Below are 20,939 nucleotides of genomic sequence, written 5' to 3' on the forward strand. Positions count from 1 at the left end.
GTGGGACTCCACGCACCGCCTGTGCAGCTCCTTCCGCCGGCTGGACGTGGTCATCGCCAACGCGAAGAAGTACGGCGTGCGGGTCATTTTCCCCTTTGTCAACTTTGAGCCCGACCTCACAGGTGAGTGCGCGACACTCGTGGTGTGTGTGGGTGTGCGGGGCGCTGTGACTCAAGCGGGGGGGGGCGTGCCATGTGCCTTACCGCGCGCCACGGTGCCATCCCGCTGCATGCAGTCCCCGCTGCAGTCATGTGTGTGTCGGGACTGTCGGCGTATCGCATGTCGTCAGCCTTCCGGACCCCAGCGGTACTTCCGGCCGCTCTCTCATACCACCGTGTTGCCTGATGTTGCCTTTCGCCCCGCAGGCATGCAGTTCTATGTGGACAACTCGCTAGGCACCGGCTGGGCCCGGGAGTACTTCTACGCCTCCTCACAGGTAGGTATGCGTGCTGCCATGGGTGTGACGGGCCAGGCCAAGGGGCCCCAGGCGCGCGGCGGGCAAGTGCTGTGATAGGTGGTGGTTCCGAGGGGCACGTGCCGTGGGGGTTAGCTCTGGGTGCTGGTACGGCACCGCGGGTTTCAGGGACTCAAGCCGCGGCACATGCCCCCGCCCTGGGCACCGTAGCACCCGGCATGGCCTGACCCTGGCGCGCAGGTGTGGGCCCACTACGTCTCTTTCGTCACGAGCGTGATCAACCACTGGAACCCCATAACCGGCATGTACTACAAGTGAGTGCGAGCTGTCAGCTGCCGCCGGTTGGTTGCCGGTTGCTGCCGCGACTCACCTCCCTGAGGCTCAACGCTGCATCGTGGGTCAGTCTCACACCACATGCACACACGCCTACGCGTATCCGAGCGCGCACTCGTTCTGTTTCCCCCATAACACAAGCAATCCAGGGTTCCCTGAAGCACTCAGACGCACGCCCACACGCTCGTGCACACAGCTCTTAGCGAGTCAATTCATTTCGTTTCCAACGCACGCCCCTGCCCCCACCCCACCCCCTGCAGGGACGATCCCACCATCCTGGCCTGGGAGCTGGCCAACGAGCCGCACACCACCGACCTGTTCGAGCTCAGCCCCAAGGCGCCCACGCAGTTCGGCGACCAGGGCGTCACCATCGGCCGCGGGCAGCTCGTGGGGCGGCTGGTGGGTGCTGGGCTAGTGGGTGGCAGGGGCGGCGTATGCACGAACGCATTTGCATACCGCCTGTGTCTGCATACCGAGCACTTTGATTGGGCCCGGCAGGTTCAGCAGTTTTTCGCTAGAGTTTCAGGCTCCTAGCTATTAAATTCCTCCATCTGTGTCACCCTGCCAGGTAAACCAGTGGCTGTGCCGCGCCGCCACGCTGCTCAAGTCGCTGGACCCCAACCACATGGTCACCACCGGGGAGGAGGGCTACCGCACCAACGGCCCCTACCTGGTGAGCGAGTGTGTGTGTGTGTGTGTGTGTGTGTGTGTGTGTGTGTGTGTGTGTGTGTGTGTGTGTGTGTGTGTGTGTGTGTGTGACATCTGTCTAGTTAGGCTGTGCGTGTACGGGTTTTGGGCTTGGCGCTGGCCGTGTGGTGCTGGCAGTGTGCGGCCAAGCCGGCCTGATGCAGTATGTGCTGTGCGCGTTCCGAGACCCGCGTATGGGCTGGCGCGGCTGCTGTGACGCGTCTAATCCCGCTGCGCCCCGGCCGCGCAGTCCACGGCACCGGAGCACAACTGGCTGAACAACGGCATGAAGGGCGTGGACTTCGACCAGAACATCAAGTGTCCGGATGTGGACTACATGACCTTGCATGTGTACGTTGTTGGGCCATGTCCATGGGTCAAGGGCAATTGATGCATGCTTGCAGTCAACTAGCTCAAGCAGTGTTGTATGTGTTGTATTTGGGGAGCCCTATGAGGCTATTACCCCATTCATCCACGGGTCCCTCACGGGTCCCTACACACTGACTCGCCGGTCGCAGGTATCCTGACAACTGGAACGTGCCCTTCTGGCAGTACCAGGTGCGCTGGGTAGAGCGAGGGCACATGTAAGGCATGTGTGGGCTAGAGGTCACCACACACCTGACATGTAGCGTGTGCTCCTGCAAACCCTCACCTCCCCCGCAGTTCGTAATTGACAACTTTATCACGGTGAGTGCCGTATTGTGTTGAGCCAAGCAGGCATCCATGAGCCAACACACACACACTCAAACTCACACACACACACACACACACACACACACATATACACACACACACACACACACACACACACACACACACAGTAGCTCCAGCGTCGTCTGGGCGCAATTTCTTTGCCTTCTTAAACACACACACGCGCGCGCACAGGACCGCACCAAGCTGGCGCACGCCTACAACAAGCCGGTGGTCATGGAGGTGCGGATGGAGTTGCCCCTCTTGCTCTCCTCCACCTCGCTTCCATCTGCCTTGTGCACTTCCTCTCAGTGTGCAGACAGCAGCGCGAGTGGGGCCGCCATCAATGGCCTGCTCATCCGTTCAGTACTGTGTTGCGTGTGTCCATGCACAATCATGCCTCGCCCCACCCCTACCACCCCATTGCCACATTCGCAGGAGTACGGCTGCTGCAAGGCGGCTGACTACGCCGGCAAGCGCGGGCAGGTGTTCGCGGCCTTCCACGACGCGGCGGACGCGCTGGGCATGGCGGGCACCATCGTGTGGCAGGTGGTGCCGTGGTCGGGGCTGAAGCGAGACGGGTGAGTGTAGTGAGTTGGGTGCGGCGGGGTGTTAAAGGCCGCAGCCTGCTGGCACACTGGGGCGGGTCGTCGTTGGTACAGGCTGGGGCCCGTCTGGGTTTGCTAGCGGAGCGGCGGGCCGATAGATGCATGGCGAACAATGACCGCCCCCCCACCACACGCACACGGCCCTACAGGCATTACGACTTCACCTACGACGAGGACGGCGGCTGGCAGGTCAAGGACATGGCTAAGCGCATGAACGCCAAGTGAAATGTTGCAGCTCCTGGTGATTGTATGAGCACAACAAAACTGTAGCCGTGTGTGTAATGGTGGTGGGCTGGTGGTGAGTGCAAGCGGTGCTGCATAGCTGCCTGCGTGTGCGCTTGCCCGTGCGTTTATGTGTGGGTGTGAGTCTGAGAACCTGCAGGCAGTGACAAGCTTTGTCGTGCTTGAGGCAAGCGCGTGACCCTTTATCCCTTGATGCCTGCAAGCTGCCATGGTGCGTGCGCATTGCAGCACCTTGCTATTGTATGCATCTGCGTGCGCACACCCGTACATATGGGTGCAGCCCGATGACTTCACGTGCAGCGTACGATTGCATGCCACCGCATATGCGTGCCACAACAAGAGCGATTTTGGAGCTGAGTCACGGTCATGGTCTATGTATCATAGCGTGTGTGATCCAACTGACGAGACGTGCCACCGTGACCTTTCACAAGGCCAGATAACTTCGGTGTCTATGAATGACATTCATGGGTGCAATAATGGCACCCCGATTGCACGTGATGAACTTGCACGGGTGCATGCCGCAGCTCAAGTCTTCGTCGTGTGAGCAACAGGCCATGTAATTGTGTCACATTCTTACCCTAAGTTGCCCCCGGTCAGTATGCTCCTGGCATAACATGTCTATCGTGCCTTGCCAGCCAGGCTCACGCCCTGTCCCTGGAGCTGGCACCGCCTCCCATCAGCACAATTGAAGCCCGCGGACCTACATCCGCACCAGCCTGCCGCCATCCTACCTAGCAACCTGCCTAACATCAATCCGCCACGACAACTACGCCAGCCGCGCGGCTCACTGCTTGTCCTGCTGTGCCTTCGCATCACCCGGGCCCTCTGCCGCCCCCGCCGCCGCCGCCGCCGCCTTGCCCCGTACGCTGCCCGTCCCGCCCGGCCCCGAGTTGGCCACTGCCAGCACCGCCCCGCTTAGTGGCACGCCCGGCCCAACCTCCTTCTCGTACAGCTCCCGCAGCGCCGCCAGCCGCGCCGCCGACGCATCCAGCCGCCGCGCCGCCTCCGCAACCCAGGGGTCTGAGCGACCTCCCGCGCTTGACGTGGCTACGCCGGAGGCGGCAAAGCCCGCCCCTTCTAGTTGCGCCGCTTGCCCCTCGCCCGCTGCTGCTGCCCCTGCCCGTGTCCCTGTCGACGCGGCCGCGGCGGCGCGCGCCGCATCACGTGTGGCCACCAGCGCCGCCGCCGCCGCCGGGTCGTACACGTGCGCTTTCCGCAGCGTGTCTACCACTGAGTACGACACCTCGCGAGAAAACTTCCTGCAGACGGGAGATGCGGACGGGAGGTGCAGGCCAACGTGGGTTGCGGGCGTATGATGAGTTTGGGCAGTGCTGTAGGGGTTGGCCGCGGGCCCAGAGTTCTGCTTAGTAAATTGTTGGGCGCCGCGCTCACCGGGACTTGCGTATCCGCACGATGTCGCCAATGACGCTCGCTTGTGATTCATCTCGTGCCTGCAGCCGAGATCAAGAGACAAAGACGCAGGTCAGTGTCCGGAGCCATGGCGCCTGCGGCAACTGCGAGATACTGCTCCGACGTCTAACGTACGGGCGCCCGGTCGGGCGGCCGTACGCCACCGTGCAAGCGCCACTGGCGCTCTCACCATTGCGCCCTCGTGTTGAACTCCTTTCAGAAACTAGCAGCAATGCCTGCTGTACGTCCTTGCTGGCAACGCAGGGCACATCCCTCGGCACGCGCACCTTGTGCCGCGCAACGCGCTTTTGGTACACTTTGTACTTGGGTACCCACACCACGTAGCTCACAGCCACCACCACCGTCTTTTGCATACGGTTGGACACCACCTGTTGCCGGGGTGCGCGGGGGGGGGGGCACGCTAGCGTCAGAAGCGTTCGTGGCGGTGGCGACTGCAAGTGACGGGCTCTGGGGGCCAAGATTGCAGGCTGATGGTAGCCGGAGCCCGGTCGCCTACCCGGCCGATGAACTCCATGCCACCCATGGCTGCTTTGTTATGCTATCTACCACGGCCGCGGAAGGCAATCGTGCAAAGCCGGTCCAAATTACTGGTTTCACTGATTGCCGGCTCAAATGTCGTTGATCCTGTGTGATATAGCTCGATGTTTCAATGATGCGTCTAATGAGTTCAGCAGCGGCTCATTCATGAGTGTGTGCAGTAAACTGCGTCATTACTGTGTCGCTATCCAGTTGCAGTAACGATATGAAAGAAATGTAAATAGAGCTATTTTGCTATGATACCAGCGGTGTATGAAAGCCAACATTGTGGCATGCCTCATTCCATCTGGCAACGAGAAGACGGAGCGCAAACGGTTACAGACATCCATAACTCGCCTACATCTACAACGAGTATCAACCTGGTACCCGTGAATAGCTTACAGTATTCACTCTGGCTACACAACGTTGCCCCGCTCGACAAGCCGTTGGACACAAGCTTCCTTGCAGAGCATATTGATACCCGCTTCCGCTTGATGGCGCCATATGGGTGTTGCAATTTGCAAGCATCGTGCGCCTAGTACTAGAGTGTAGTGGAAGCGGAATTGGACTCGCATGCACTCTCTGCAACTTGAGTCTTTTCCGCGCTTCGGCCCGACCGCGATGTCGCTGGAGGACGCCCTGAGTCATGTGAGCTGCACACGACGGGGTCCGGAAACCGTGGGAGACCTTTTGGCCAACGCTGCGGAACCAGCTGGCAGAGGCTGCAGCCACGCGTGCTGGCCGCCTGTAACCCGCCTGGCCCACGCCTTGCGCTCTTGCACCTCGTAGGTCGGTACGGGGCCTTTCCAATGGATGGTGCTCGTTGTGTGCGGGCTGGCAAACGCCGCGGACGCGGTGGAAATCCTGTCGGTGGGCCTGCTGGGCACCGCCGCGGAGACGGAGCTGAACCTCACGCCGCACCGCACCGGCGCGCTCAACGCCTGCATTTTCGTAGGGATGTTTCTGGTGAGCATTAATTGATAGAAGATCAGAGTTTGAGCTGCGTTTGAGGCTGTGTGTTTGTGGGGAAAATGGGTTGGCCCGCAACGTAGGAGGAGGCGGCTTGCGTGCTGGATGCGCGCCAGGGCAGGGACGCCGGCGCCACGGCGCAGGGGTGTAGCGGCGTACAGAGCTGCAGCGGTGCGCGCGGAGGCCGCGGAGGCATCAGGACTGGGCACCTGGCCTGCAACACCTCACTAACAGCACAGTGTTTCCCGCTGTCGGCACACCCCAGCCCCCTGCTGCCCCCTCCCCTGCCCTCCTCTCCGCTCCTCTACCCTCCTGCCGTCACGCGCGCCTTGATTCCGCCACCCGCTGGCCGCCCCCTGCTGCCAACCCCCTTCCTTTCCCCATCTGGGTCGGCGCTCGGCGCCTCTAGGGCGGGCTGCTGTGGGGCCTGATTGGCGACGTTGTGGGTCGCAAGCGCTCACTGGTGGCGGCGCTGGCCATCAACGCCATCTTTGGCGGCCTGTCGGCAGCCGCCACAAGCCTGGGACAGCTCATGGTGAGGGAGGAGCGCGGGGGGCTTGCAGGCGGGGGGGGGGGCTGTGAGGGAGGGCAGAGGAAGGAGTGAAAGGGCGCCGAGGGGGTGAGAAGGAGAAGGCGGAGGACGAGGAGCGAAGCGAAGCCACGTCGATGGAGAAGCGAACAGGAGGAGGGGGCGGGTGAAGCGGCAGCTGAGGGCGGCAAGCACGATTTGTCAGTTCTGCTTGTGACGGGTTGGGACTGGCTGAGACTGAGACTGAGACCGAGTCAGGACCAAGCCAAGACCGAAAGTCGTCCAGAGCGTGGGCGAGCCAGGCCAGCACCCTCCACCCACGTCCTCCCCTTTCCCGTCCGCACACACAGTCTCACACACTCGCTGTGCTGCATTGCATACTCTGTCTTTGCGCAATGTTTTCCTTGTGCTCTTTAACACACACTCACACACACGCACACACACACACACTCACACATGCACACACGCACACACTCTCTCTCACGCGCACAGGTCCTGCGGCTGCTTGCGGGCCTGGGTGTGGGCGGCTCCATGCCCGTGGTGTTCGCGCTCATGTCCGAGTTCTGCCCGCCTAACACCCGGTGAGGCCGGGCCGAGCAGGCGGAGGCGGAGGCGGAGGCGGCGGAACACAAACCTCTCCCCCCCTTCGCACACCCAGACCACCCACTTCGACCTGGTGTGTGGGTCCGCTGTCCCTTGCTCTCACTGACCTCACGCTGTTCCTCCTCTCCCTCCCTCCTTGCCCTCCGCCCCTCCTCTCCTTCCGCCTCCCCACACAGCGGCAAGTTCATGGCCATGCTGGCCTCGTTCTGGATGGTGGGGTCGCTCTACTCGGCCGCCATGGGCTGGCTGATCATCCCGCGACTGGGCTGGAGGGCGTTCGTGGTGAGGGGGGGCGGAGGAGGTTCACTGTTAATCAATCCCGTAAGGAAACAGTCGCGCTGCAAGGAGAAACTGCAGCCGCATATGCGAGGGGGGGGCGAAAAAGGGAGGAGGGAGGAGCGAGGAGGGAGGAGGGAGGAGGGAGGAGGGAGGAGGGAGGAGGGAGGAGGGAGGAGGGAGGAGGGAGGAGGGAGGAGGGAGGAGGGAGGAGGGAGGAGGGGCTGGGGCTTGTGAGGTTGCGGCCGGTACGGCAAGAGGGACAGTGTCCGCGCGGTTGGAAATTGCCGTGGCCTGGCGCGCTTGTGCCATGCGGCTTCGCAGCAGAGTTTGGAGCGGGAACGACTACCGTTCCATTCATAGTCTTCAATGGCCATACGTCACCTGAATGCTCGCCCTGACCTGTCTCTCAGACCTGCTTCCCGCTCCCCTCCACGCCTCTTGCAGCTGGTGGCCTCGTTGCCTGCCGCCACCGCCGCGGCGCTGCTGGCGGCGCTGGTGCCGGAGAGCCCGCGCTACCTCTCCGTCATGGGCCGCGGCCGCGAGGCGGGGCAGGTGGGGGCGGGTGGCGGGGGACCGGGGGGGGGGGGCCGTAGGAGGAGGGCTGCACGGTGGAGGGAGGGACGAGACGAGCGCGGCGAGGATTGGGAGGAAAGGGTCCATGGGTTCCTGGGTGCATGGCCAGCCGCTCAGGTGGTGTACGGGTATGTTTTTAGTGTTTGCGCGTTCGGCGGGCAGATGCAACCGGCGGGGAACGGGAAGCGTGAGGTGTTGGGGTGATGCTTGAAAAGTACTGCTTGGGTATTGCGGCGCCCGCCTGAGGCCCCTCCTCCCCCACTGCCCGACCTTATGGGATTGGTTCAGACTTCAGAGTTAACCTCCTGCCCGACCGCAGGTGCTGATGCGGGCGGCGCGCCTCAACGGCACCCAGCTGCCGGAGGACTTCATCATCCCCTCCTTCCACCACAGAGACCAGGCGAGGCGGGGCTGGGGTTGGGGTTGGGGTGGGGTGGAAACACAACGGGTCACATACCGATGATTACTGCCGTGCGCGATGCCTCAGGCTGCTAATCCATACACGTGAGCGGTGGTAGCGTAGGTGGACAGGGTATCTGATCACTGTTCACTTTACTGCCGTATCCACCACTACCACTGCGGCCGCTGCTACTCCTACAGGACATCCTGACGCACAAGGCGGCCCTTACCACAGACGCCGCCGGGCACCCGCACGCGCGCGACGCCGCCGGCGACACGGAGAGCCTGCTCCCCAGCTACACCCCCGCCACCTCGGGCGGCAGCAGCAGCGGCGCCGCAGGCGCCGCCGCCTCCCTCTCCGCCACACGCCGCCTTGGCACATGGACCAGCGCCGTGCTGGGGCGGGCGTGGGGCGTGCTGACGGCGCTGCTGAGCCCGCCGCTGCGCGGGCAGACGCTGGCGCTGGGCGTGGGGTGGATCGGGCTGTGCGGCGGCTGGTACTGCACCGTGCTGTGGGTGCCGCGCTACTTCGAGGCGCGCGGCGCCACCGGCGGCTCCGTGTACGGCCAGACCTTTGCGGTGGCGATGGCCAACCTGCCGGGTGAGCTGCGGGTGGGCTGCGGGGGCAACACTTGATTTCTTTAGGATTGGAACGAACAAATGCTCCCCAGTGTGCCTGGCTACAACTTCACTTCTTGCCACATCATGAACAACACACGCACACACGCACACACACACACACACACACACGCACACACACACACACACACACGCCCATCCCCCGCCCCAGGCAACCTGGCCTCCATCTACCTGGTGGACCGGCTGGGTCGCCGCCTGACCGCCTGCGCCTGCATGGCCGGCGCCTGCGTGTGCGCGCTGGCCTTCGCCGCCGCGCCCGCCTCCGGGCCCTGGCCGCTGCTGGCGGCGTGCGTGTTCAACGGCGTGTCGGTGGGCGGCTGGAACAGTCTTGACATGATCAGCGCGGAGCTCTACCCCACCAGCGTGAGTGGGGGCAAGGAGGGAAGCGGTTGCAAAGATTGGCACAGAGAAGTGTAGCGAAGTACACAGCAGGCGGAGGAGTGCGCGTACCGATGACCGACGGCGTCCACTGGAGAGCTCGCCGGGGGGCGGGGGGTGGGAGAGGGGAGGGGGAGGGGCAGGCGTCGGTGGCACCGTTTCACTATTGTTGGAAATTACATGCGGTGTTTGGCGCAGGCATCCGCCCGGTGTAGTCTTATAGGCGCGTTACATCATAGAGTCCACTAACATTGGCTTGCTTAATTGTCGTTGACTCCTCTCGCGTCCGCAACGGTCTCGCCATGCAAAGTTCTCCATGTCACATAAGACCAAAGCTCATAACATTCCAACAACTACCGTATGCTGGAGAAAGGACAAGAAGCAGAGGGGTGCTGTGCGGGGGTTAGCAGGCGACGAGTGTGTGTGTACTATGAGCACACGACCTTGGAACACCCACATTTGAGAACCCTGTTTACTCCCACCACCTCGCACCCCGCCCTCATCCCGCTTTTCCCCCACTCCGCCCGCACACGCGCAGCTGCGCTCCTCCGGCTTCGGGCTCCTCAACGCCGTGGGCCGTGTGTCCTCCTTCGTCACCACCTACGCCGCGGGGGCGCTGCTGGACCTGGCGCTGTGGGCACCGCTGGTGGTGGCGGCGGCGCTGCTGGCGGCGGGCAGCGCAGCCATGCTCAGCCTGCCGGAGCCAGCGGGTGAGAGGGGCTATGCGAACGATGCGATACGAGCCGCGCGGCGGGGGCTGCTGGCTGGCTGAGGGTGGGGGCTGGCGCGTGCCGCTTGGGCGTTGGGAAGGGACGGGGCTGTGGTACTGGTGTGGCAGTGGCGTGACGCGGTGTGTGTAGTGGTGTGCCCCTGCTGCCCTCACTCATGCGTGCGCGCACATACACGTACACACACACTCACACCGCAACCTGCCTAGCCGTGCCCCTCCTCACTTCCTCCTCGCCCCGAGCAACATAGAGACATCCGCCCCCCGGCGCACTCCTACGCCCCCTGTCTACTTCGCTACACTTCCCTTGTACCAATCTTTGCAACCCCCCACCTGCTGTCTACTGCGCTACCACTTCTACACTTTTCTGTACTGACCCGTGCAAACCCCACCGCCACCACCCGCAACACCAGGCAAGCCGCTGGAGGACAGCTTCTGTGACGAGGACAAGGTGCAGGAGGCGCACAGCAACCACGGCGGAGGTGGCGGCGGCCGCGGCCGCAGCGGCCTGGCTAGCGGCGCCTCGTCGGATGACGAGGGCGCCGGCAGCGGCAACGACCGCAGCGGGCACGGCATCAGCGCCGGGCTGCTGCTAGGGGGAGGAGGAGGAGGAGGAGGAGGCCGGCGGTCGGCTGAGAAGGTGGGGCTGCTGGCGGCGGCGAAGGGGCAGGGCCTGTAGGCGGCGGCGGCGGCTGCAGCTGCCTCGGGGGAGAGGACCGGCGAATGGTGCGTGGTGGGTGCGGAGCGGAAGGGGTGTGCGAAAGAAGCAGCAGCAGCAGCAGCGTGTAAGTATCCGTGGGGTTACCGGGTGAGGTGAGTTGGTGTGGTAGGGTTGCAGCAGTAGGGGCGATTGCGGTGAGTGACATGCGTACCGCACGCACGGCGCGGTGCCGTGATCATTGCACAGGCATGGTGCGCGCACGTGCCATTTTGTTTCTATGTGTGTCCCTAGTGTGTTGGTACGAGCGAGTCCCTTAAGTACCTTGATCATACTCGTGATCACCTCATGCATGCCAGTAAGCATGTTGCGTGACAGTGGCCCCCAATCGGTGGCGCCGTGGAGTGAACGGCACCAGCACTGACATCAAGCTGGACCTGGTGTGGCAAGTAAAGCATTGTCGAGGACGTGAACGTGACAGTGAGCGCGAGGTGCATTTGGTGGGTGCAGAGGGGGACGACCGTCCGTGCGTCCGTCCGTGCGGGGTGTGTGGGAGGAAAGGAGCGGGCGTGTGGGCAGGAGTGCAGGGCACAGCTGGTGACGTGGGCTGGCGGCGTGGTCGTGGCAGCCGCTGCATTTGGCTTGTGTTGGCCTGAGCCAGCAGTGTGTAGGCTGAGGCTGGGGACTGGGGATTCCTGGGGGTACGTGCAGTGCTGCTGCTGCGAGCCTGCGGGTCGGGGCACGCACTTGGGCGGGGCCGTGTGTGGTTTCGCGGCTCCAGGGCATGCGGCGCGATCAATGGCCGGCCCCTCGGGTCGTGCCCTAGTTGCGGGAGCGACCCGCTCCTCTGTTACTCACTTTCCCTGATGCTTCTGCTTTCACAACAAAATGCTAACCACCATCAGCCGACGCAACTGCATCATCAGGCTCGCCAGTCCGCAGTCCGCGGCAGCCGCGAGTCAGCTGCCGCTGCTGGTGCGGCACCGCGGCGGCCGCAGCAGCGCCCTGCTCCCGGCCGCAGCCGCAGCCGCAGCCCCGCCGTTCCGTGTCCTCAGCAGCCTAGCGCCTCCTCCCCACCACCCGCGCAATGTGCGTGCAGCGGCATGGCCGCCCGGCGGCGACGGCGCAGCAGGCGGCGGCGAACAGCAGCAAGGCGGCCCGTCCGAGCCGCCGCCGCCAGGCGACCCGCCAGCCGCCAGCCGCCAGCCTTCCGATACCGACCAGCCAGGGGACACAGCAGCTCTGGAGCGGCTGCGTGCGGCATGGCTGAAGCTTTGCGAAACGGTGGAGATCGTCAGCGCCCGCGCTAGCGAGGGCGCCGGTGGCAGGGACGAGGGCGCGGGTGGCTCCAGCACAAGCAGCAACAGCAGCAACAGCAGCAGCAGCAGCAGCAGCAGTAGCAGCAATAGCACTGGCAGCACTGGCCGTAGTAGCAGCAGCCGCAGCCACGACCGGGTGCTCTTGGGTGAGGCGCTGATGGCGGTGTTGGAGTCGGCGCCGGAGGCGTTGCGGGTGCTGGGGGGGCAGCAGGAGGTGCTGGGGGGGCAGGAGACAGCGGCGGGCGAAGGCGACAATGGCGGTGATGGCGATGATGATGGCGGCGCTCTTACTGCCTGGGAGGTGGGCACGGAGATCCTGCAGGAGGTGCGCGGGTACCTCGAGGCCCTCCAGCAGGTGCGCGTGCTCAAGGACAGGGCGGACCGGCTGGACCAGAGGTCCGCGTGGCTGGAGCGGCTCGTAAAGCTCAGCGGCGCGCGGACGCGCATCGCCGAGGCTGCCGGCATTGGCAGCGGCGGCCGCCGCGCCGCCCACCCCGGCGATGGCGGCAACGGCGCCTCTGCCGCTGCCGGTGGTGATGGCGGCGGCGAAGGTGTCAACCCTGTTTATGTGGACGTGGAAACGCTGTGCAAGCGCTACGAGCGGCCCCTCCTGCTAGACTGGGCGCTGGTCAACATGCTGCTGAACGGCCGGACAGAGCTGTGCATGTCGGCGGCCGGCGAGCGCGCCACCGCTGACACCCTCACGCGGCAGGAGTACAGCTATGTGGAGGGGCGGGACTGGACGGGGGGGGAGGTGCTTGCGGAGGGGGAGGAGAGGGACTGGGACGGCAGCCGCCGCGCCACGCGCCGCGCCGCGTTCGTGCAGGAGCTGCGGTGGGTGACGGGCATTCGGTTCCGGTCCGAGGAGCGGGCGGACGCGGACGGCTACGATGTGTGGTGGGTGTGCGAGGAGGAGGACAAGGAGGCGGGGGAGCAGGAGCAGGAGGCGGTGGCCGCCGGCGGTGGCAGCAGCGGCAGTAGCAGCGGCAGCAGCAGCGGCAGAGAGGGAGGTGATGAGTAGGGAATGATAAGCAGCAGGCCTGCTGCTGGCGGCGGCAGCTGTGAGGTGGTGGTGGTGGTGGCTGGTGGTGGTGGCGGCGGCGGCGGCGGCGTGGGGGCAGCAGAGCGCCGCGCTCGCCTGCTAATCCTGGTGCGCAAGCCCCCACTTGCCGCGCGCAGCTGCTCCTCCACACACAGCACGCGCCGCTGACCATGCCCAGTTTGAGGGGGGGGCCGCCCACCCGCCCGGCGAGCCAGACTCTGTGTGGGAGGGCATGTCACGTGCATTCATTGGGCCACCCAATTGTACGAGTGCATGGCTTGGGACATCCACCCTGCAGCAGGAGCTAGACGGGACTGCGACCGTCTTGCAAACCTGTATGTCATTGTGTGGTGGCCTGGAAGGTGCTGACTGATGAGAGTGAGACTGAGAGTGAACCGGTGAGGTCTGCTACCAGGCCCCAAGGGTGCGGGCTGTTTGCGCGCGGCGGTTAGCCGGGAGCGGGCGTGTCGGCTTGTGCACTTGCGTCAGTAGGCAGTGTTGCTGCGGCAGCGTTGCGGTAGCCGTACTTTGCTGCCAGTTGATTCACTGGGTTGATTGGGGGCGCTTTGGGGCACGCCTGACGATGGCGTAGTGCGTGCATGGCGTGGTGTCGGGCAATACTGGCCAGATTACCTGTGGTGCGCTACTTGCACCGTGTAAGCTAGGCGCAAGCATGGAGCAAGGCCGGTCAGGGCGGACGCTCGTTGGTGTGACTTGCCGCTCGCCGGAATGCGGTTGGTTTATGGAACATGTAATGGTGCTGCGTGCCTGCGGGGCGGGGCGCTTGGGCGGGGCCGTGTGTGGTACTGCAGTCGCGGCGGCTCCAGGGCATGCGGCGCGATCAATGGCCGGCCCCTCGGGTCGTGCCCTAGTTGCGGGAGCGACCCGCTCCTCTGTTACTCACTTTCCCTGATGCTTCTGCTTCACAACAAAATGCTAACCACCATCAGTCGACGCAACTGCATCATCAGGCTCGCCAGTCCGCAGTCCGCGGCAGCCGCGAGTCAGCTGCCGCTGCTGGTGCGGCACCGCGGCGGTCGCAGCAGCGCCCTGCTCCCGGCCGCAGCCGCAGCTGCGCCGTTCCGTGTCCTCAGCCGCCTAGCGCCTCCTCCCCATCACCCGCGCAATGTGCGTGCAGCGGCACGGCCGCCCGGCGGCGACGGCGCAGCAGGCGGCGGCGAACAGCAGCAAGGCGGCCCGTCCGAGCCGCCGCCGCCAGGCGACCCGCCAGCCGCCAGCCGCCAGCCTACTGACACCGACCAGCCAGGGGACACAGCAGCTCTGGAGCGGCTGCGTGCGGCATGGCTGAAGCTTTGCGAAACGGTGGAGATCGTCAGCGCCCGCGCTAGCGAGGGCGCCGGTGGCAGGGACGAGGGCGCGGGCGGCTCCAGCACAAGCAGCAACAGCAGCAACAGCAGCAGCAGCAGCAGCAGCAGCAGTAGCAGCAGTAGCACTGGCAGCACTGGCCGTAGTAGCAGCAGCCGCAGCCGCAGCCACGACCGGGTGCTCTTGGGTGAGGCGCTGATGGCGGTGTTGGAGTCGGCGCCGGAGGCGTTGCGGGTGCTGGGGGGGCAGCAGGAGGTGCTGGGGGTGAAGCAGACGGCGGCGGGCGAAGGCGGCACTGGCGGTGGCGGCGGCGGTGATGGCGGCGCTCTTGCTGCCTGGGAGGCGGGCACGGAGATCCTGCAGGAGGCGCGCGGGTACCTCGAGGCCCTCCAGGGGGTGCGCGTGCTTAAGGACAGGGCGGACCGGCTGGACCAGAGGTCCGCGTGGCTGGAGCGGCTCGTAAAGCTCAGCGGCGCGCGGACGCGCATCGCCGAGGCTGCCGGCATTGGCAGCGGCGGCCGCCGCGCCGCCCACCCCGGCGATGGCGGCAGCGGCGCTGCCGCCGCTGCCGGTGGCGATGGCGGCGCCGCCGCCGCCTCTGGCGGTGGCGATGGCGGCGGCGAAGGTGTCAACCCTGTTTATGACTTGGAAACGCTGTGCGAGCGCTACGAGCGGCCCTTCCTGCTGGACTGGGCGCTGCAGAACATGCTGCTGAACGGCCGCACGGAGCTATGCATGTCGGCGGCCGGCGAGCGCGCCACTGCTGACGCCTTCACGCGGCACGAGTACCGCGATGTGGAGGGGGTGGACCAGGCGGGGTGGGAGGAGGTTGGGGAGGGGGAGGAGAGGGACTGGGACGGCAGCCGCCGCGCCGCGCGCCGCGCCGCGTTCGTGCAGGAGCTGCGGTGGGTGACGGGCATTCGGTTCCGGTCCGAGGAGCGGGCGGACGCGGACGGCTACAATGTGTGGTGGGTGTGCGAGGAGGAGGATAAGGAGGGGGAGGAGCAGGAGCAGGAGCAGGAGCAGGAGGCGGCGGCCGCCGGCGGTGGCAGCAGCCGCAGCAGCAGCGGCAGAGAGGGAGGCGATGAGTAGGGAATGATAAGCAGCAGGCCTGCTGGCGGCGGCAGCTGTGAGGTGGTGGTGGTGGTGGCTGGTGGTGGTGGCGGCGGCGGCGTGGGGGCAGCAGAGCTTCGCGCTTGCCTGCTGATCCTGGTGCGCAAGCCCCCATTTGCCGCGCGCAGCTGCTCCTCCACACACAGCACGCGCCGCTGACCATGCCCAGTTTGAGGGGGGGGCCGCCCACCCGCCCGGCGAGCCCGACTCTGTGTGGGAGGGCATGACGGCATGTCACGTGTCTTCATTGGGCCACCTAATTGTACGAGTGCATGGCTCGGGACCTCCACCCTGCAGGAGCTATGGGGCGGACTGCGACTGGCTCGGACACCTGTCATTGTGTGGTGGCCTGGTAGGTGCTGACTGATGAGAGTGAGACTGAGAGTGAACCGGAACCGGTGAGGTCTGCTACCAGGCCCCAAGGATGCGGGCTGTTTGCGCGCGGCGGTTAGCCGGAAGCCGGCGTGTCGGCGTGTCGGTATACATGTGCGCTTGCGTCAGTAGGCAGTGTTGCTGCGGCAGCGTGGCGGTAGCCGTACTTTGCTGCCAGTTGATTCACTGGGTTGATTGGGGGCGCTTTGGGGCACGCCTGACGATGGCGTAGTGCGTGCATGGCGTGGTGTCGGGCAATACTGGCCAGATTACCTGTGGTGCGCTACTTGCACCGTGTAAGCTAGGCGCAAGCATGGAGCAAGGCCGGTCAGGGCGGACGCTCGTTGGTGTGACTTGCCGCTCGCCGGAATGCGGTTGGTTTATGGAACATGTAATGGTGCTGCGTGCCTGCGGGGCGGGGCGCTTGGGCGGGGCCGTGTGTGGTACTGCAGTCGCGGCGGCTCCAGGGCATGCGGCGCGATCAATGGCCGGCCCCTCGGGTCGTGCCCTAGTTGCGGGAGCGACCCGCTCCTCTGTTACTCACTTTCCCTGTTGCTTCTGCTTCACAACAAAATGCTATCCACCATCAGCCGACGCAACTGCATCATCAGGCTCGCCAGTCCGCGGCGGCCGCGAGTCAGCTGCCGCTGCTGGTGCGGCACCGCGGCGGTCGCGGCAGCGCCCTGCTCCCGGCCGCAGCCGCAGCCGCAGCTGCGCCGTTCCGTGTCCTCAGCAGCCTAGGGCCTCCTCCCCACCACCCGCGCAATGTGCGTGCAGCGGCACGGCCGCCCAGCGGCGGCGGCGCAGCAGGCGGCGGCGAACAGCAGCAAGGCGGCCCGTCCGAGCCGCCGCCGCCAGGCGACCCGCCAGCCGCCAGCCGCCAGCCTTCCGACACCGACCAGGCAGGGGACATAGCAGCTCTGGAGCGGCTGCGTGCGGCGGGGCTGCAGCTGGGCGCGAAGCGTTTGAAATCGTTTGCGCCCGCGCTAGCGAGGGCGCCGGTGGCAGGGACGAGGGCGCGGGTGGCTCCAGCACCAACACCACCACCAGCAACAATAACAGCAGCAGCAGTAGCACAAGCAGCAACAGCAGCAGTAGCACCAGCAGCACTGGCCGTAGCAGCAGCCACAGCAGCCACGACTACTTGCTCTTGAGCCAGGCGCTGATGGCGGTGTTGATGTCAGTGCCGGAGGCGTTGCGGGTGCTGGGGGGGCACCAGGAGGTGCTGGAGACGCTGGGGATGGCGGGCAAAGGCGGCACTGGCGGTGGCGGCGGCGGTGATAGCGGCGGCGCTCTTGCTGCCTGGGAGGTGGGCACGGAGATCCTGGAGGAGGCGCGCGGGTACCTCGAGGCCCTCCAGCAGCTGCGCGTGCTCAAGGACGACGTGGCACAGCTGCAGCATGTGTCTGCGTGGCTGAGCCGCACGATGATCGGGCTGAAGCAGAGGTCCGCGTGGCAAGAGCGGCTCACAAAGCTCACTGGCGCGCGGACGCGCATCGCCGAGGCTGCCGGCATTGGCAGCGGCGGCCGCCGCGCCGCCCACCCCGGCGATGGCAGTGCCGCCGCCGCCTCTCCCAGTGGCGATGTCAGTAGTGCCGGCGGCGCCGCCGCCGCCTCTGCCAGTGGCGATGACAGTGCCGGCGGCGCCGCCACCGCCAGCGACCAAGGCGTCAAACATACTTATATGGAAACGCTGTGCGAGCGCTACGAGCGGCCCTTCCTGCTGGACTGGGCGCTGTGCAATATGCTGCTGAACGGCCGGACGGAGCTGTGCATGTCGGCGGCCGGCGAGCGCGCCACTGCTGACACCCTCACGCGGCAGGAGTACAGCTATGTGGAGGGACGGGACTGGACGGGGGGGGAGGTGCTTGCGGAGGGGGAGGAGAGGGACTGGGACGGCAGCCGCCGCGCCACGCGCCGCGCCGCGTTCGTGCAGGAGCTGCGGTGGGTGACGGGCATTCGGTTCCGGTCCGAGGAGCGGGCGGACGCGGACGGCTTCGATGTGTGGTGGGTGTGCGAGGAGGAGGAAATGGAGGGGGAGGAGCGGGAGCAGGAGGCGGCGGCCGCCGGCGGTGGCAGCAGCGGCAGCAGCAGCGGCAGCAGCAGCGGCAGAGAGGGAGTTGATGAGTAGCGAATGATAAGTTTTGCAGCAGGCCTGCTGCTGGCGGCGGCAGCTGTGCGCAAGCCCCCACTTGCCGGGGCGCCTCCACACACAGCACGCGCCGCTAACCATGCCCAGTTTGGGGCCGCCCACCCGCCCGGCGAGCCCGACTCTGTGTGGGAGGGCATGTCACGTGCATCCATTGAGCCACCCAATTGTACGAGTGCATGGCTCGGGACCTCCACCCTGCAGGAGCTAGACGGGACTGCGACTGGCTTGGAAACCTGTCAGTGTGTGGTGGCCTGGTAGGTGCTGACTGATGAGTGTGAGACTGAGAGTGAACCGGTGAGGTCTGCTACCGGGTCCCAAGGGTGCGGGCTGTTTGCGCGCGGCGGTTAGCCGGGAGCCGGCGTGTTAGCATGTGCGCTTGTGTCAGTAGGCAGTGTTGCTGTGGCAGCGTTGCGGTAGCCGTACTTTGCTGCCAGTTGATTCACTTAATTGGTTGGGGCCAGTTTGTGAGGTTTGAGGCACTCTGCCGATGGGGTAGTGCATGGCGTGGTGTCGGGCAGTAGTGGCCTGATTGCCTGTGGTGCGCTACTTGCAACGTGTAAGGCGCAAGTAAGCATGGAGCAAGGCCGGGAAAGGTGGACACTCGTTGGTTTGACTTGCGCACGCCGGAATGCAGTTGGCAATCGCAACGGGTCATGCATGGTGCTGCGAGCCTGCGAGGCAGTGCACTTGGGCGGGGCCGTGTGTGGTGCAGTCGCGGCGCGATCAATGGCCGGCCCCCCGGGTCGTGCCCTTAGTTGCGGGAGCGACCCTCTCCTGTGTTACTCACTTGCATTCCCTGTTGCTGCTGCTTCACAACAAAATGCTAACCACCATCAGCCGCCTCAGCTTCATCATCAGGCTCGCCAGTCCGCAGTCCGCGGCGGCCGCGAGTCAGCTGCCGCTGCTGGTGCGGCACCGCGGCGGTCGCGGCAGCGCCCTGCTCCCGGCCGCAGCCGCAGCCGCAGCTGCGCCGTTCCGTGTCCTCAGCAGCCTAGGGCCTCCTCCCCACCACCCGCGCAATGTGCGTGCAGCGGCATGGTCGCCCGGCGGCGACGGCGCAGCAGGCGGCGGCGAACAGCAGCAAGGCGGCCCGTCCGAGCCGCCGCCGCCAGGCGACCCGCCAGCCGCCAGCCGCCAGCCTTCCGACACCGACCAGGCAGGGGACATAGCAGCTCTGGAGCGGCTGCGTGTGGCAGGGCTGCAGCTTTGCAAAACGGTGGAGATCGCTTGCGCCCGCGCTAGCGAGGGCGCCGGTGGCAGGGACGAGGGCGCGGGCGGCTCCAGCACAAGCAGCAACAGCAGCAGCAGCAGCAGTAGCAGCAATAGCACTGGCAGCACTGGCCGTAGCAGCAGCCGCATCAGCCACGACTTCTTGCTCTTGAGCCAGGCGCTGATGGCGGTGATGGAGTCGGCGCCGGAGGCGTTGCGGGTGCTGGGGGGGCACCAGGAGGTGCCGGGGGGGCAGCGGACGGCGGTCGAAGGCGGCACTGGCGGTGATGATGGCGGCGCTCTTGCTGCCTTGGAGGCGGGCACGGAGATCCTGCAGGAGGCGCGCGGGTACCTCGAGGCCCTCCAGCAGCTGCGCGTGCTTAAGGACAGGGCAGACTGGCTGGAGCATGAGTCAGCCCGGCAGAGCCGCACGATGGTTGAGCTGAAGCAGAGGTCCGCGTGGCAAGAGCGGCTCACAAAGCTCACTGGCGCGCGGACGCGCATCGCCGAGGCTGCCGGCATCGGCAGCAGCGGCCGCCGCGCCGCCCACCCCGGCGATGGCAGTGCCGCCGCCGCCTCTCCCAGTGGCGATGTCAGTAGTGCCGGCGGCGCCGCCGCCTCTGCCAGTGGCGATGACAGTGCCGGCGGCGCCGCCACCGCCAGCGACCAAGGCGTCAAACATACTTATATGGAAACGCTGTGCGAGCGCTACGAGCGGCCCTTCCTGCTGGACTGGGCGCTGTGCAATATGCTGCTGAACGGCCGGACGGAGCTGTGCATGTCGGCGGCCGGGAAGAGCGCCACTGCTGACACCTTCACGCGGCAGGAGTACCGCGATGTGGAGGGGGTGGACAAGGCGGGGTGGGAGGAGGTTGGGGAGGGGGAGGAGAGGGACTGGGACGGCAGCCGCCGCGCCACGCGCCGCGCCGCGTTCGTGCAGGAGCTGCGGTGGGTGACGGGCATTCGGTTCCGGTCCGAGGAGCGGGCGGACGCGGACGGCTTCGGTGTGTGGTGGGTGTGCGAGGAGGAGCAGGACAAGGAGGGGGAGGAGCGGGAGCAGGCGCAGGAGGCGGCGGCCGCCGGCGGTGGCAGCAGCGGCAGTAGCAGCGGCAGCAGCAGCGGCAGCAGCAGCGGCAGCAGCAGCGGCAGAGAGGGAGGTGATGAGTAGCGGATGATAAGCAGCAGGCCTGCTGCTGGCGGCGGCAGCTGTGAGGTGGTGGTGGTGGTTGGTGGTGGTGGCGGCGGCGGCGTGGGGGCAGCAGAGCGCCGCGCTCGCCTGCTGATCCTGGTGCGCAAGCCCCCACTTGCCGCGCGCGGCTCCTCCACACACAGCACGCGCCGCTGACCTTTCCCCAGTTTGGGGCCGCCCACCCGCCCGGCGAGCCCGACTCTGTGCGGGAGGGCATGTCACGTGCATTCATTGATTGGGCCACCCAATTGTACGAGTGCATGGCTCGGGACCTGCACCCTGCAGGAGCTATACGGGACTGCGACTGGCTTGGAAACCTGTCAGTGTGTGGTGGCCTGGTAGGTGCTGACTGATGAGTGTGAGACTGAGAGTGAACCGGTGAGGTCTGCTACCGGGTCCCAAGGGTGCGGGCTGTTTGCGCGCGGCGGTTAGCCGGGAGCCGGCGTGTTGGCATGTGCGCTTGTGTCAGTAGGCAGTGTTGCTGTGGCAGCGTTGCGGTAGCCGTACTTTGCTGCCAGTTGATTCACTTAATTGGTTGGG

The 20,939-nt window shown here is 65.8% G+C and overlaps 7 protein-coding genes across 7 annotated transcripts; 6 read left to right on the plus strand and 1 right to left on the minus strand.

Moving 5' to 3' along the window:
- Positions 1-97: 97 nt before the first annotated feature.
- CHLRE_07g337750v5 (uncharacterized protein) lies at positions 98-3,429 on the plus strand. Its single transcript, XM_043064293.1, has 11 exons — positions 98-122; positions 366-436; positions 656-729; positions 1,009-1,147; positions 1,317-1,421; positions 1,686-1,786; positions 1,954-1,993; positions 2,099-2,122; positions 2,321-2,368; positions 2,564-2,706; positions 2,883-3,429. Exons 2-11 carry the CDS (start codon positions 368-370, stop codon positions 2,956-2,958), a joined length of 819 nt encoding a protein of 272 aa, XP_042922861.1. The 5' UTR covers positions 98-122; positions 366-367; the 3' UTR covers positions 2,959-3,429.
- A 32-nt stretch (positions 3,430-3,461) lies between these two features.
- Positions 3,462-5,147, minus strand: CHLRE_07g337800v5 (uncharacterized protein). Its single transcript, XM_001700029.3, has 4 exons — positions 4,904-5,147; positions 4,674-4,775; positions 4,369-4,427; positions 3,462-4,235 (listed from the first exon to the last, which is right to left on the minus strand). Exons 1-4 carry the CDS (start codon positions 4,928-4,930, stop codon positions 3,761-3,763), a joined length of 663 nt encoding a protein of 220 aa, XP_001700081.2. The 5' UTR covers positions 4,931-5,147; the 3' UTR covers positions 3,462-3,760.
- Positions 5,148-5,267: 120 nt separating this feature from the next.
- Positions 5,268-11,579, plus strand: CHLRE_07g337850v5 (uncharacterized protein). The gene is made up of 11 exons (XM_043064294.1): positions 5,268-5,571; positions 5,713-5,889; positions 6,302-6,427; positions 6,914-7,002; positions 7,201-7,306; positions 7,748-7,855; positions 8,196-8,276; positions 8,477-8,876; positions 9,066-9,277; positions 9,831-10,002; positions 10,433-11,579. Exons 1-11 carry the CDS (start codon positions 5,545-5,547, stop codon positions 10,696-10,698), a joined length of 1,764 nt encoding a protein of 587 aa, XP_042922862.1. The 5' UTR covers positions 5,268-5,544; the 3' UTR covers positions 10,699-11,579.
- A 148-nt stretch (positions 11,580-11,727) lies between these two features.
- CHLRE_07g337900v5 (uncharacterized protein) lies at positions 11,728-13,805 on the plus strand. Its single transcript, XM_043064295.1, has 2 exons — positions 11,728-11,837; positions 11,906-13,805. The coding sequence occupies exons 1-2, from the start codon at positions 11,765-11,767 to the stop codon at positions 13,015-13,017; spliced, it is 1,185 nt and encodes a 394-aa protein (XP_042922863.1). The 5' UTR covers positions 11,728-11,764; the 3' UTR covers positions 13,018-13,805.
- Positions 13,806-13,937: 132 nt separating this feature from the next.
- CHLRE_07g337914v5 (uncharacterized protein) lies at positions 13,938-16,256 on the plus strand. The gene is made up of 2 exons (XM_043064296.1): positions 13,938-15,493; positions 15,775-16,256. The coding sequence occupies exon 1, from the start codon at positions 13,972-13,974 to the stop codon at positions 15,454-15,456; it is 1,485 nt and encodes a 494-aa protein (XP_042922864.1). The 5' UTR covers positions 13,938-13,971; the 3' UTR covers positions 15,457-15,493; positions 15,775-16,256.
- Positions 16,257-16,964: 708 nt separating this feature from the next.
- CHLRE_07g337933v5 (uncharacterized protein) lies at positions 16,965-18,736 on the plus strand. The gene is made up of 2 exons (XM_043064297.1): positions 16,965-17,856; positions 18,203-18,736. The coding sequence occupies exons 1-2, from the start codon at positions 17,015-17,017 to the stop codon at positions 18,207-18,209; spliced, it is 849 nt and encodes a 282-aa protein (XP_042922865.1). The 5' UTR covers positions 16,965-17,014; the 3' UTR covers positions 18,210-18,736.
- A 58-nt stretch (positions 18,737-18,794) lies between these two features.
- CHLRE_07g337950v5 (uncharacterized protein) lies at positions 18,795-20,936 on the plus strand. The gene is made up of 2 exons (XM_043064298.1): positions 18,795-20,367; positions 20,685-20,936. Exons 1-2 carry the CDS (start codon positions 18,822-18,824, stop codon positions 20,750-20,752), a joined length of 1,614 nt encoding a protein of 537 aa, XP_042922866.1. The 5' UTR covers positions 18,795-18,821; the 3' UTR covers positions 20,753-20,936.
- The last annotated feature ends 3 nt before the right edge of the window (positions 20,937-20,939 follow it).

The sequence above is a fragment of the Chlamydomonas reinhardtii genome, chromosome 7 (genome assembly GCF_000002595.2).
Source record: "Chlamydomonas reinhardtii strain CC-503 cw92 mt+ chromosome 7, whole genome shotgun sequence".
Taxonomy (NCBI): domain Eukaryota; kingdom Viridiplantae; phylum Chlorophyta; class Chlorophyceae; order Chlamydomonadales; family Chlamydomonadaceae; genus Chlamydomonas; species Chlamydomonas reinhardtii.

Coding starts and splice junctions, on each gene's coding strand:
- CHLRE_07g337950v5 (XM_043064298.1), top strand. CDS start 18,822: ATGCTAACCACCATCAGCCGCCTCAGCTTCATCATCAGGCTCGCCAGT. Junction 20,368..20,684: donor CAGCAGCGGCAGAGAGGGAG/GTGATGAGTAGC, acceptor TGCACCCTGCAG/GAGCTATACGGGACTGCGAC.
- CHLRE_07g337850v5 (XM_043064294.1), top strand. CDS start 5,545: ATGTCGCTGGAGGACGCCCTGAGTCAT. Junction 6,428..6,913: donor CAAGCCTGGGACAGCTCATG/GTGAGGGAGGAG, acceptor TCACGCGCACAG/GTCCTGCGGCTGCTTGCGGG. Junction 7,307..7,747: donor TGGGCTGGAGGGCGTTCGTG/GTGAGGGGGGGC, acceptor CGCCTCTTGCAG/CTGGTGGCCTCGTTGCCTGC.
- CHLRE_07g337933v5 (XM_043064297.1), top strand. CDS start 17,015: ATGGCGGTGTTGATGTCAGTGCCGGAGGCGTTGCGGGTGCTGGGGGGG.
- CHLRE_07g337750v5 (XM_043064293.1), top strand. CDS start 368: ATGCAGTTCTATGTGGACAACTCGCTAGGCACCGGCTGGGCCCGGGAG. Junction 1,148..1,316: donor GGCAGCTCGTGGGGCGGCTG/GTGGGTGCTGGG, acceptor TCACCCTGCCAG/GTAAACCAGTGGCTGTGCCG. Junction 1,787..1,953: donor GACTACATGACCTTGCATGT/GTACGTTGTTGG, acceptor CGCCGGTCGCAG/GTATCCTGACAACTGGAACG.
- CHLRE_07g337900v5 (XM_043064295.1), top strand. CDS start 11,765: ATGTGCGTGCAGCGGCATGGCCGCCCGGCGGCGACGGCGCAGCAGGCG. Junction 11,838..11,905: donor GAACAGCAGCAAGGCGGCCC/GTCCGAGCCGCC, acceptor CCGACCAGCCAG/GGGACACAGCAGCTCTGGAG.
- CHLRE_07g337800v5 (XM_001700029.3), bottom strand. CDS start 4,930: ATGGGTGGCATGGAGTTCATCGGCCGG. Junction 4,776..4,903: donor GCATGGAGTTCATCGGCCGG/GTAGGCGACCGG, acceptor CCCCGGCAACAG/GTGGTGTCCAACCGTATGCA. Junction 4,236..4,368: donor GTGCGGATACGCAAGTCCCG/GTGAGCGCGGCG, acceptor TCCCGTCTGCAG/GAAGTTTTCTCGCGAGGTGT.
- CHLRE_07g337914v5 (XM_043064296.1), top strand. CDS start 13,972: ATGCTAACCACCATCAGTCGACGCAACTGCATCATCAGGCTCGCCAGT.